Genomic DNA, 14,325 nt, shown 5'->3' on the forward strand with positions numbered 1-14,325 from the left:
TGGGGCGGGGCCTGGAAGGCCCCCAAAACAATAACAATGCTAATACTAGGAGGTGAGGCTAAGGCCAACACCCTTTTTTACCCAAGCACTCTTTCAAAATACAAGGCCGATTTTTTACGGTGAATGAAAACAACACATATGCACTCTTTATTAATCATTTCTAATAAGACTGTCCTAAATTTAAATACCTGTTCTATTTATATTAAATAAGGAAGCTTGTTCCTTGTGTTGAGTTTGACATGAGTGAAGGAAAAAACAACGCAGGAGCACGGAGTTTCCTTAAATATTATTTATTGCATGTATCTATAAAGAGTCCATACAATCTAAAGCAATAAGCTAAGTTTAAATTATCCTTTCTTAGTAGCGTCACGATGCGCATGATATGAAATATTTACAATGAGAAGACACAGCAACGTAAGCCATAGCCCAAATCGTAACCTTTAGATGCCGGATAAAAACTTGAAACATTATCCAAATTAAAAAAAAAAAAAAAAAAAAACACTGCTCACAAACATCAAGGTTTCATTAGCAACAAAAAGCAAAAGAAAAGGAACAAGCAGAAAAAGATTTTCATTTTCGAAATTGGAAAAAAAAAGAAAGGAAATATACAAACAGCGAACATCTGATTTTCAGATTTATCAAACATTATTAACATTATTTCTACATTTGGTACCACTTTGTAAACTAATTTTCAAAGGTGTAAATATTGCATAGATGCCATTTGTGTTGTACCTAAGTATCAAGAAGTAATCGTGTCAAGTATTAATGATTTCTTTCAATTTTTTTTTCTTTTCTTTTTTTCAAAATTACAGCATTAGAAAATGTCCTTATAGTGGCATCCTTTTAGCAAGACAGTTAATAAAAATCGAAGCCAAACCTTAACCGGTTAGCGTATAACTTAATTAGTGCTTTTGTTGGTTTAGAAAGTTCACTCAAACACTCAACTATGTACAGTAAAAACATGGTATTTAACTTAACACCTGTCAGCATTTGCTCAGAAGGAATTCTCTGAAACTCCGCACTATTTACAGTATATAGGCAAAGGTTGAAAATAAAGGGAGAGTTCATATATGTTGAAGTGAGGTTCTGGGAAAATGTTATGAACAACTAATATCATACCTGTTGTAGATAGTTGTTTAAATGACCTCATTGTGGAGAAATAAAGTTAAATTCTGATCAAGTTGATGAGCTCATGGCTAGTCTGAGCAAAGCTGAGGCTATAAAGATTTGGTGATAGAAGCTGTTTTACGAATGTAGCGATCCACTTTTATCTTAGCTCCACTCAGAGTAGCTGCTAGCTCGTCAACTTGATCAAAGTTTAACTTTATTTCTTCAAACTGAGGCTACTTAAAGACTTATCTACAACATATAAGATTCTAATTGTTAAGAACTTTCCCTCACAATCCACTTCAAGAGATCTGAACTATCGCTTTGAGTTCAGATAAATAAGATACTTTTCTTGTTTGTTTGTTTTTTTTAAGTTTGTGTCTGTGTTTGTGGTTCCCATTCAGTACCTCTGGATGTTGTGTTCTGCAGTTGTATCGGTTCGGGTCGTTCCCGGGCTCGGAAACGCGGCGCGTAACTACATTCAGCGTGTCTTTTGTGTTACAATCCGGAAAGTTCGTCGAAATGCAAGACTGCGCAGTGGGCGGCCATGGATTGGAGCTACGACGGAGCGGCGTCTGGAACAAGTCCTGCGCGCGTCACGTCGCTCGGTGGCAGGGCGTCGCGGCGAGGCATCGGGTGAGGGAAAAACTAAGATGCTAGGCTATTACTCTGTAACGAACATTCGTTTCGTTTCCCGTTCTAGGCCCTGACAGGCGATCACTTCCTGCAGGACGTCACAGGCGAACGGCGGACTGAGACTTGTGCTCAGACAGGCCACAGCTCTGTACGGATTTGGGAAAGTTTGCACGCATTTGCGATGCTATGCAGTATCAACTAAGGTCCTCTTGGTATCATTTAAGAGTGTGTGAATCCTCCATAACATGTGCATCAATAAATATATTACTCTGGACTTTTAATACATGATCTTGTCCTACGTGTGACAAGAGAAGTTAATCTCAGAGAGGCTGTCTCTCAGTCGGCTCTGACGAAACATTCAGTCGTTCAAATGATCGGATAAATCTTTGATACTGTGTATTTAAAGGTCCAAACGAAGAGGGTCCATCAGATGAAGGCTGATGACTTGAGTAAGGCTTTGGATTGATGATCTATTTTTTTTTTCATAATGTTCATTTTTAACATTCACCTCTGAAAATAAATATTTTATATATATTTTTAACTGTGTGACTTGGTGCTGAGGTAGGGTTTTTTTTCTGTTTTTTTAGTTTTTTTCTTAAGCAAACGTTACTTTTGATTTTTAAATATGTTCATAAATGCCGTCTCTTTTTGCAGTACAATCTTGTATACAAATTTTTTCCACACATTTTCATTTAATGCATACATACACGATAAATAAATAAATACAGGTAATCAGTATTCGTGAAAGTTTTTCATTTTGTTTTTGTTTTTTTTGCGCGTACACGTGTTCTCCAGGTTTGGTTCACAGGTTTTCTGGTGAGAATGTCTGGCAACTACTGGCTGGAGCCATAAGAAAACCAGCTTTAAGTGTGGAAATGGTTTAAAAAAAAAAAAAAAAAACATGTCAAAACTCATTAATAAAATATTATACTGCAGAAGTTTTCTGAAGGCCTACATACAGAGATTCAACTAACGTTAGAATCCGTTTTAAGTCCTTGTCGTGTTTTCTTCTAGCACTACAGCAGCAACGGCACCTGAACGTTTGGGCGCCGAGGTAAAAAAAAAAAAAAAGAAGAAGGAGGGAGGATTTGGGGTAAGGGTCAAGTGTCTGGGTTTCTATGGCGACGGGTGTCCCCCGTGACCCTGGGAAGCAGCGGAGAGGTGAAGAGATGTCGGCTTCGGCACGGGGTTCAGCTGTCGCAGTGGTGACCTCGTCATCTGGCCGCGGTGAAATTTTACTTTCACAAGAAAAAAGGAGGAAGAGGAGGAGGAGGGGGGAGAGGAGGACCCATCAGTCTTCATTCTGAAGGGAGAAGAACAAAAAACTGGTTAAACATCCCATGATGGATCTTTTGGACAAGATAAATTAGATTTCTTGGTTAATTCTGAAAACTAACAGTTTATTGATGCTTTAGAGGGAAAGGAAGGCCAAAACTGACTCCCAGTGTTTCCAAATAAGGACCAAATGCCCTCCAAGGGGTCTGTTTTGTGCTCACATGTGTGTGTGTGTGTGTGTGTTGGGGTGGGAGGGTGCGGGGTGTATTTCTCAGCTGGTACACACTGAAGTGGCAGGTGTTTTCATGGCAGGGGAAAAACAGTGCGGCATTTAGCACCGCGCAGCTGAAACAGGGACAGCCTCCACTGATGAAAAACAGCATCGGTTGTAATGCAATTTCAAACCTCTTTTTTTAAAAAACAAACACAAAAAAGGGGGCACAAATGTTCTCAATTTCTCAAAACACTCCAAGACCACAGCCACCACAGCTACCATGACCTCTGACCCTTTACAGTCTTGCTTCACTTCCAGTGGAAAGCTGCTCTGACCCTTTTGCCCCTGTGTACATGTTTGTGGGGTTTCATTTGCATGCAGAGCTATCAAATGGGAGCGGAAGTCTTGGCTGGCCAACACACACACACACACTCACACAGAACGGTTGCATTTCTTCTCTCATTTGCTGTCTCCTCTTCTTCTTCCTGACTGTGAACAAGAGCTGTTTTCACAAAGCTGGATGTGATCATCATTCTCTAAAACAAACCTTTCATTCAGAATCCTCTGGTATCCCCCCCGACCCCCCCTCCACTCCACTCCACCGCCCCTTCCTCAACTCTTCCCACCATAAACACACAAACACATGCACTTTACCGTTTCCTTTCTCAAAACCATGCACGCACGGTGCAAATGAAAAATGCGCCGGCGACGTTAAACGCAAAGGTAGAGGCGGAGGAAAACAAGCGGAAGAAGTGTCTGAAATGCAAAAACTATGAACCGTTTGAAAAAACAGAATAATTGATTTCACTCGTGAGGCCACCTGTGCCGCCCGAGCTCTGCTTCTTTGTCGGGTAAAGGGTGTCGGAGACACAAGAAAACAGAAACACCGGGGTGGGAAGTGGTGGAAAACCACAGTAACAGAATCAACCTGACAGAGGGGAACGGGAATGCAGTGAGGTCATGGGACCAACAGACCATAACAATCCAAATGTGAGTGTATGTGTGTGTGTTTCTCGAGGGGCTGGGTCAGTCAGCAGCCTGCAGAAGCAGGCACTTGGGTGAGAATGACTGAGATCTGCCGGGAAGGACGAGTGAATCACGTTAACAGCTCAGATCAGCAACCAGGTGTAGCTATGAACACAAGCTGAAGCATCGCCGGTTTTTGTTTTGTTTTGTTTTGTTTTTCCATCTCTGAGCAATAATGCAAGCACAGCGGCATTCAGAGCCCCGGCCACACACGCTGCTATTCACACACAAGCAGATTGGAGTAGAGAGGAAAAAAAAGGGGTGGGCAAGAAGATTCAGAGGGGGGGTTATTGAGAGGAGGAGACGGAGGTCCAACAGGGGAATGAACCCAGTAGCCTTTACCCCTCCTTTTTCGAGCACATGCACACACACCCCCACCTCTCCCTGCAACTCGATGTCCACGCCCCCTGTCCCAACCCACCCACCCACACACACACAGGGTCTGTTCATTATTTATTTAGTTCACTCTTGCTAAAATTAGTCCTGCTCCATTCAGAGATACAGCACAGACACAGAGATCTGTATTAGCAGCATCCTTTTTGGCCCTTTTCGGCCCTCGTGCTTACAGACGCATCCCCTACTTTAGTCACTTCTTTCTGTGACTGAGCGAATTAAACAATCGCTCGCACCAACCAGCAACAGAAAATAAAAGGCATTCGACCTTGTTTTTATTATGGGTGAGCTGGAAACGGTCAGGGAGAGAGCAGTGGGCTCAGATCCACTCTGTTTACATTCCTGCTCAGCCGGCTCCTCCCTGATCTACAGCAGCGCTCCACCAAACAAACACCGGCAGACCCCTCTGACCTCCTACACCTCGAGCCGGCCAACAAAACGACAACAACAACAACAACAACACTCATCCCACATTCCTTTCAGAAGAAACAGTTAATCTACCCTCCATCTTATCACTTTCTTAGAAATGTTATCTTTTCGCAAACGAGTTTCCAAAACAAAAACAAACACCTTTACATGTGTAGCTTCCAAAGATATTTGGTTTTACAGCTACCTGAAACAAAGGAGCATAACAAGGTTTTATAGATATATTTACTCAGCTAACATTTTAGGAACAATTTGATTTGGAGAAAATACTTACAATAATTTAACACTTGTGAAGTGGAGTTTTCAGAAAAGGTTACAAACAAATAACATCTTACCTGTTGTAAACAGCAATTCGGATGGCCTCAATTTGGAGAAATATAAATTAATTCTGTCCAAACTGATGAGCTAACGGCTAGTCCGAGTGAGGCTAACACCAAACTGGATGGCTGGATGCTTTTTTGACAAATTTCTCTATCTCTTTGTCAATTTTGCACAACGGGCAAGTGCAAACAGTAGCAGCCTGAGGGATTTCTAATAGGAATATTAGATTATTTCAGCCTAAATAACTAGCAGAAAATTGATGGTGATGTAAAACAACGCTTGCATCCCCTCTGTGGTGTTTGCCTGACACTAGCCAGCAGCTCATCGGTCTAATCGGAGTTAAACTTTATTTCTCCAAACTGAGGCCATTTAAAGAGTGCGATATTAATCGTTCATGACCTTTCCAGAGCCCCTCTTCAAAAGATCTGAACTTTCCCCTCTTTAAACCATCACTCAATTATCAGAGAAACAGAAGCCCTAAATGGATCAATAATATGGTTTATGTCAGGTGACTGATGCGATGAAGAAGAGTTCATTCTTCACCTTCATCATTTAAAAGTCCACTTAAGTCTACAACGAGCAGGAAGTCTCTGCAGAGAAGCCTTGGCATAGCAATGAGCTGCAAGACGTTGGATTTTATAACCAGCAAGCCTGTTTGGCCTGAAAGAAACAAGACAGAACTACTCTCATTTGGCTTTATGTTTGCATCTTCTATGACCTTATGAAATTAATGTACACGCCACAGAAAAACCCCTCTGTCTCTTCTTCGGCTTTCGACAACAAGTGACTGAACAATGCCTAATCCTGAAGTGAATGTAATCCTTCTTACCTCCCAGCTAAATTGAGGAGCAGAGAGGTTAACTTTGTTTTCATCTAGAGCTGGAACATCCCGCCCTACTTTGCTCAAAGAGTTATGTATCAGAGAGAGGCAGGAACGCCGCTGCGTACGTGTGTCTGTGGTGCGGGAGGGGAGGGTTGCGGGACAGGTGAACAGGGGCGCTGCATTTCTCAAAAAAAAAGAAAAAGAACAACCAAAAACATGAGGTCAAAATCATATCCTGACATGAAATTATGAATGGTAAAAAAACATCAACAAGCAGAGACAATTCTAAGAGGCAACTCACAAACAACTAGCCACTTTTTAACGAGCCGGAAAGATATTTGTCTGTAATCCGGTGTGAAAAGCCAATCAGAGATGATGCACTGCAGTCAGACAACAACAGGATAAACACGACACTTAGATGCAGTGATGTGGAGAAGGTGTGTGTGTGAGTGCGTCTGTAAAAGGGGAGAGGCAGGGCTGAATCATATGGTTTCTGAAAAACAGAAACCAGGGAGAAGGGGAGGAGAAATGGGGAAGGAGGACGCACAGGAGGGGAAAAAAAAAAGGAGTGTTGGAGAGGGGGGGGTTGGTTTCTTGAGACGGCTTGGCCACACCCCCACCACCTCCCCCGTTGTTGTGGCGGCAGATGGTGGGCCAGTCATTGCTGCATTGTCACTCTCCTCTGAGGGGCCAGATAACCAGTGAGCACTGCTTGGCGGGGCAGGTGCAAACCCCTGACCCCACACACACACACCCATCCTCCACCATCTGCTGATAGCTGTATATGTACGCACATGGCAGAGGCACACAAAGTCAAAATGTGTCTGTGCATGTGTGTGGATTTTGGAAGGGGTGAGAGTGGGGAGGGGAGCAGTCTGGGTCTACAAATGGAGAGGGTGAGTCAGTGTTCTCCCCCCCCTCGTCTGCAACCCTGGCAAGACTGCTTTTATTCAAAGAGCAAAATGTTGGGAAAAAAAAAAGAAAGACAGAAAAGGTAGAGAAGAGAGAAAAAAAAGATGACGATGGAGCCATGATAAAAAAGGCTTTCAGGTAGACCCAAAAGAGAGACGTGACGAGGACAGTCAAACAAAAGGAAGAAAGAAAAGGTGTAAAAATAGAGCTCACGCCTCAGTTTTTCTTCATTACCACAGAAATAAAGGTGTGTGGATTTCTGGTAATCCCTCTACTACAATATCATCTCACAAAGCTAACAACATCATGTTTCCATCTGTGTTTAATTATAAGCATTCTGAGCCACCAAATTAGAAAAGGTTAATAATGAGATCTAAATTGGGCAACAAAAAAGGTATTTCTTTCTTTCTGTCTTTCTTTTTTGGTCTGTTGTTAAACATGCTTTTGATTTGCTTTTGTTGAAAAAGAGCCCAGTGCTTAATAAGAAAAAAAAAAACGCCTTTTTTTTCCAAAGAAGTTCTCTCATGACAAATTTAATCCTGTATTAGAAAGGAAAACGTCACAAGAAGATAAAGTCCATAAGCTGCCAGGATTCTCAACCATGACTTCCTGCATATAACGTTATTCCCCAAACTTTCCACAGGAAACTAAAAAATAATTCCATATCGCAATAAGTACATTCAGCAAATGTTGTTTTTTTTTTGTGTTTTGTTTACAAAAAAAGAAGCATTTTCTCTTGTCTATGGTATATCAAATGAGCTTCGATGTTCCAAACTATTGAAATTCCAACTGTTTTTCCTTTCTCGCCTCTAAGCACGGTACAGCTAACAGGCTAATTTGCACGAGCATATCATTTGTTATTGTGGAAGTTTTTATGTAAGTGAAGAAAACTCAAAATAAGAATCTACTAAAAGGAAGCTGAATTTTCCCAAACCATGAGGTTATAGGTTATGAAATCAAACGCTTGAAAAATAAAAAATAAAATAAGAACCTCCCTGTATTGACAGGTTGAATGTGCTTACATATTTGCAGCGCCTTCCATCCTCACACCACTGCGGCTTCAGACGCCAGATAAAAACAGGTGATGTCCCAAATGTACGTGATGCAATGGCTGGAATGCAAACAATGGTACACTCTGAGATTACAACAGAATGTGGCAAAGCCTGTCCTCTTGTAGTAAACAGGAGTGCATCCTGTGTTAGAAATGTTCTCTATTTTAGTATTTTTAAAGGAAGGTCGATGACCTGTAACTGAGCAGACACTAATCTACATTTCTTTGTGTTTTTTCTTCTGTCTTCTTGCTCCTCCATTCCTCTTCTTCACTTTCTCCTGCTCTTCAAGCAACAGCTCAGTTGCATATTTAGTTGTATATAAAAACCAAAACAAGTCCTCCATCCCTCGACATTGTTTTTTTCTCCTCCTTGTTTTTTCTCCTCCTCCTCCTCCTCTTTGGTCATGTAGACTCTGACAAATGTCTCCACTCAGGGTCATATACGAGTATTTTTCCTGAAACAAATAAAGTCAGATTCTGGACGGGACTGATGGCGTGCATGTGTACAGTACACGTGTTCGTCGCTGGAGTTAATTGTCCCGATACAAAACATGTTTATCAGCCCTCGTTCTTGTGAAAGAACATTTCATTGGCATGTTTGTGAAGTTGCTCACAGTGGGGGAAAAAAAAAAAAAAAAAAGAATCCTCCCATCCCCCCTCCTCTAAGTCCATCCCACCAGGTTAGAAAAACAAGTGAGCATTCACCTCTCCCAGCAACCTTTGCACACTGCCTGCATTCCAGTCCTGAAACCCAGTACCTGACAATTGATAAACAACTGACTCACTTGTTTTTCTGGGGAACCCGATGACTTGCACCGAGCTCTGCTCTGGCTGTGGCTCGTAGCACGAGAGCCAGCTGAGACAGAGACGAACAGACAACTTGGTTGTGAAAGCGCAAACACTAATTAAACTCTACTATTTCCCCATCAGGAACACAGACTGGTGACTCACAATGATCCGATGTCTTTTCTTTTCGGGCAACAACAACTTCTGACATGCCTCTGCCGGGTCTTTCCAGCTCCGTAAATAATCCCTGCCATTTACAGATGCATGAAAAGCCACTGATGCATTGCTAAACAAAAAGAGGTGAAAGGTAATATTTGGATGGTAACTGCTCCCCCTTCCCGCTCGTCACACAGATTTCAGTGCTTGTTCACCCACACACACACACCAGCTTCTGAATGTTGCAAAACACTGCATGTGCAGTTTAGGAATAAAAGAATCAAAGATTTTAGTGTTCTAGCTACTTCTACAGAGGCATCAAAAGTAGCAATGAGTGCGTCAGTGAATAAGATCAAGTCCTTTTTTTTTTTTAATACTGACGTGGTACAAAACTGCGTCACTAAGGGAGATCAGAGAGAACCATTCACACACAGCCACACAACAGCGGCATCAAGCCCGACAGAGTGTAACCATGAGAAGCCTTTTCAAAATAAAATGGTTGCAGGGTGAAGCATGTCCAAATGAAGAGCTACCTTATCAAAATACTGCGCAATGAAGAAGGGAGCCTGTTGCAGAGAATATAGGTGTATTTTTACTGCTTTGCGCACTTTGGTTCACCCCTTCGGCTTTCTGTGTCTGAGCTTTTACTTGGAAGGAGACAGTGGCTGCTTCCAGGGCTTCTTCTTCTGCAGTTTTTAAACAGATAAAAGACTTCCTCTGCATCACACAGCCTTGAGATTTTTCAGTCATGGGTGTGACGAGTAGGTGACTAATCCTATCTAAACATCACAGCCCACACCCAACAGCAACGCTAATAACTAGTTGACTTCTATCGGCTCCGGCAGCCTGTGTTTACATATCACTATATTAACGTTGTTAAGAGTGAATGAGATGCAGCTGATGGATGGGTTCGTGACACTGAATTTCAGAGCTTGTGTTCCACATCCCAGAAATAAGTCTCAGTCATAAATTTGTAAAAGAGCTATAAGAAGTAAACAAGCTGTGTATCGACTTTTAACTACTAGTAAGCAGGACAAACCAGTGAGACAGACACATTAGCAACCAAATGAGGCCGTTTCAGGCACGTTCTGTTTTGACAGATATTAACTCAGGAATGTAAAAGAGCAAATCAGCAAGCGAATGGAAAGAGGCAATCCCTGCATACTCTAGTCACTCTGTGGCACATATTTATTCTCCTCGAGCCTAACACCACTCCCTATCCTGGTGAATAAAAACCTGAATGAATGGGTGTGTGTGTTTGTGTGCCTGTGTGTGACAATGAAAACTCACCTTTCACAGCAGCAGTAGTAGTTTCCTTGAATCCAAGGCTGGTGTAGGGGCTGTTGTTGAAACCATTCAGGCCCCCCTTGCAGCTGCAGGCCGTCTTGAACCTCAGCAGTTCATCGCAACAGCCCAACCCAGGGCTCACGCCCCCAAAGTTCCCCCCCATCAAGTTTAAGGCAATGTAGTTGAGTCCGTTTTGATAACCAGCTGACGTCTCCCTGCACATGAGACCGATGTGGTCCTTGCTGGGCCCCTCGGAGCTGCGAACAGAGCGGGACACGTTCTCCACAGAGGCCGAGCTGTGTCGTTTGGTGTCGTGGGCGAACGACGGGCACACGGGTGTGACGGTGGTGGTGGAGGAGAAGGTCTCCGAGCTGTGACGCCTGCGGCCCTGAGGGTCGGCCCGGATAACTTTAGCCCCCCTGTTTGGATCCACAACAGATAATGAAGGACCACCCAGGAGGAAGGAGTCTAATGGCACAAGGGGAACTACTTCCACTAAGCTGCTCTCAAGGCTGAGTCTCTTGACACAGGCAGCGGGGCTGGTGGGGAGGGGAGCAGCGTCAGGGGCGCAGAGGACAGGTAAAGGGGCAGAGGGGCCAAAGGACATCTCAGCGTAGTCATCTTTAACCGGCGCAGGCTCACACACCGGGCTCCCTTGCTGTTGCATCCCCCTCTCCTTCATGTGTTCGTCTGTTCTCATTTGCTCCTCGACTCTCCGCGCGTCCTGCTGGCTGCTCACAGGACTGGGGCAAATCAACAATTCAGGTGTGCGGTTTCGACACCCCGCTGGGGAAGAACCCCCCACTTGGTGTGGCTCGAGGTTAACTGGGGAGCTGACGTCAATGTTAGCATAGTCTGACAGCGACAGGGTTCCCCCGTTTACGCTCCCGGCCTCAGAGCTCGCCGATGTGGTGGTTGCCAGCGGGTTGTGGGCAGCACTATCAAAATCTATGTTGATGTACTCTCCTGGGCTGCGTGGCTCAGAAGGAAGGGGATGTTCGTTCATACATGGTAGTGTTCTGAGGGACTCCAGAGCCAGGCGGGTGGGTCGACACACCCTGTTGCGATGTACCAAGCCTCCATCCATGCGAGTAAGTCTGAGAGGAGACGGAACAGAGGACGGAGTGTCTGGTGTTCCTGGAGAGCTGCTGGCCACAGACTCTCCAGGCGAGACAGGGCAGTAGTTGGACTCCTCTTCTATCCGTTGTCTCTGTAAACTCATCACCACATACTGGTCTGTGTCCGTGGACCCATTGCGCTGGAACTGTCCTTTAAGTGATCTTGGTAGAGAGCTGTAAGAATAAGGCTGCCTGTGCTGGAGGTGTGGATCTCCTGAAGGACTGAGAATGTAGTCGGGGGGTGTAAGAGAGACAAGGGTGTCAACGGGAGACATGTACAGGTACTCTCCATTGCTGGGCTTTCCATCTGTGCTCTCCACTGACATCTTGTTTCCACACCACATGGGCATGTAACCACTATCCTCCAGAGAAACACTTCCAGGGGAGTCTGTGCGTGGGGCCAGCCCTGCAGAGGAGTGCGAGCGTGGGTTGATGATCTGTTTTGGAGCAGAAACACACATCGGGCTCATGGGCATGTAGGGGTCGTCCTTGGACCCTGGTGTCGGAGGCGCCACTCCAGGCATCATTGGCATATAGCCACTGTCACTATGGAGATTGTTGGAGCTGATAGTAACATCCTTGTAATCCTCCAGTCCGTTTACTTTCGGTGACGCAGTATGACACCTCAGAGAAGACTGGCTTCCACTTGTGTACGTGGCCCTCATCAGAGTGTACTCATCCAGGGAGGCCGAGGAAACCTGTGGGGGGCGCCTCTGTTGGCGTGGGGTCGTGAGAGAGTACGTTCGTTTTCGATAGGCCTTGTCCAGCTCTGATAACCGCCTGTACCCATTCTGGTTTTGCCGCTCCATCACCATGTAGCCATCGAGCTCACTGCCGTCCCTGGAGGGTGGGGTTTCTGCTCGGAGAGATTCAGGAGTGTTGCTGCGGAGGGTGAGGGGTAACCTGAGGTCTCGTGCGTCTGCGGGGCTGGAGCCGTACTCCTCACATGATATAAAGCCTGCATCACTGGGGGATCCTGAGAAGGATGCACTGCAGCTGGAAGGGCGGGGGGCACTGCTGTCCAGGCAGGTGGACACATTTCTTGGGCAAGTGGTGGCCACAGGCGGTGAATGAGACAGGGGCATAGACATGGACTTACTGTGCTGGAGAGTGGAGGCTTCAAATGTCAGAGTGGGGCGTGCTGTAATGGTGTGAGACCTGCTCAGGAGGGTCCTGTGGACCCCCGGGCTGAGGGGGCTCCCTGTCACCGACAATGGGCGTGTCATGGTGCCGTCGCCCTCGCTGGCTGTGCGTATCCGACAGGATGAACACTTGCTCACAGGAGAGGTGGCGGCCGTGCTGTCGGTGCGCGACCGGCGGGGCAGCCCGATCTGGCTCGGGGGGAGGTTGTTCAAGTGCCTCCGTGTGGGCACAGAAATGGGGTTGGTGCTGGACGACTGGCTTTTGCTGCGCGGGCGGAACTCCGACAGCTCCTTCATCGCCTTCATGGCCTCCAAGATAGTCTCGTGGATGTTCTGAGCCACCACCGAGTCGTCCGCCTGCATCCACAGCTCCCCGGGGCCGGTGGCGGCGGACCGACCCACCTCGATGAAGAAGAAGCTGTCGGAGTGGCCGCACCTCCGGATGTTCATCAGCTGCAAAATGACCGAGGCCACCTCGGAGTTCAGCTTGACGAAGCTGATAGTCCGGCTGGAGAGGCAGAGCCTGTAGACCCCGGTCAGGTTCCGGCTCTGCCCCAGGCCCCTGGACTTCAGGTTCACCTGCCAGACCTCCTTGTAGGCGGCGGCCACCGGCGTTATCACGCCGTAGCTCGCCTCGTCGAAGCCAACCAGCGACGACGCCGAGTTGGACGCCGAGCCGTCATAGACTTTCCCCTCGGCCATTAAATCCGTCAGCGCCCGGTACCAGCTGTCCTGTTCCGGCTCGTTCTCGGCCACCACGGCGAAATACTCGTCCTTGGTGTACAGCGCGATGAGATGCTTGTGTTTGGCGTCTGCTCTCTTGCTGATATTGAGGCAGCAGTCCAGAGAAATAACTCTCTTCGCGGCTGACTTGTTTCTCCATTTCTTCTCGCTCTCGTAGTACTCCAGCCGGGCGGGGAGTCCCTCGCCGGGCTCCCTGAGAACGAAAAAGCGCTTGTGTCCGTGCTTTTGCTTCTTCAGGTATCCGCACTTCTTCACGCCGACGGCGGCCGAAAACAGCGACTGGCCGCCCGTGTTTGGCGGACTCGCCATTCTCTCTCGTGCGCCTCGCGACCAGAAGCTTCCTTCCGCCGGAGCCGCCGAAGATGAAACAACGTCTCCTTTTATTTCTTCTTCTTCTGCTTCTTCTAATTCTCCTTCTTCTTCTCCTTCTCCTGTTTTCTCTTCAACCCTCTATCAGGTCCAGTGTGCGCGTCTTCTCCCGTTGCCGAGCGATAAATAACACATGTCTGCTGGTGTTCGGGGCTGAAGAGAGGAAACAACATGTGACGAACTACACATCCAGCTTTGGTTTTAAAAAAAAGGGAAGGGAAAGGAGAAGAAGAAAAACACACACACACACACACACGCCGACAGTGGGCGGTGCGCTCCGAGCTCATTGGGCTCATTGGTTGAAACGGCATGAATGCCGGAGTGAGAGAAGGAACCAGCCCTCCTACTATCACTCTGCCCTCTTCCGACTCATTTAAGCGTAGTCAGTCAGCTTTATTTATAGCTCCCCTAGTCTCATGATCCAATGGTTTGGCTTTTTTGTGGACATATTTTAGCATATTACCCAAAAAATAGCCGGCCAAATAAGTTGTTCCTGCTCCACAAAGCCTTCACTTTTTTATTTTGCGTCATTTAATGCG

At 46.0% G+C, this 14,325-nt stretch overlaps 1 protein-coding gene across 2 annotated transcripts; it reads right to left on the reverse strand.

The window, feature by feature from the left end:
• Positions 1-274: 274 nt before the first annotated feature.
• Positions 275-13,987, reverse strand: irs2b (insulin receptor substrate 2b). 2 transcript variants are annotated; one of them, XM_017410276.3, is made up of 3 exons: positions 10,417-13,987; positions 8,156-8,244; positions 275-3,046 (listed from the first exon to the last, which is right to left on the reverse strand). In XM_017410276.3, the coding sequence occupies exons 1-3, from the start codon at positions 13,724-13,726 to the stop codon at positions 3,035-3,037; spliced, it is 3,411 nt and encodes a 1,136-aa protein (XP_017265765.1). In that variant the 5' UTR covers positions 13,727-13,987; the 3' UTR covers positions 275-3,034. The 2 variants fall into 2 exon arrangements, with proteins under 2 accessions (XP_017265765.1, XP_017265766.1); XM_017410277.3 differs by lacking the exon at positions 8,156-8,244.
• Between the last annotated feature and the right edge of the window lie 338 nt (positions 13,988-14,325).

The sequence above is a fragment of the Kryptolebias marmoratus genome, linkage group LG6 (genome assembly GCF_001649575.2).
Source record: "Kryptolebias marmoratus isolate JLee-2015 linkage group LG6, ASM164957v2, whole genome shotgun sequence".
Taxonomy (NCBI): Eukaryota; Metazoa; Chordata; class Actinopteri; order Cyprinodontiformes; family Rivulidae; genus Kryptolebias; species Kryptolebias marmoratus.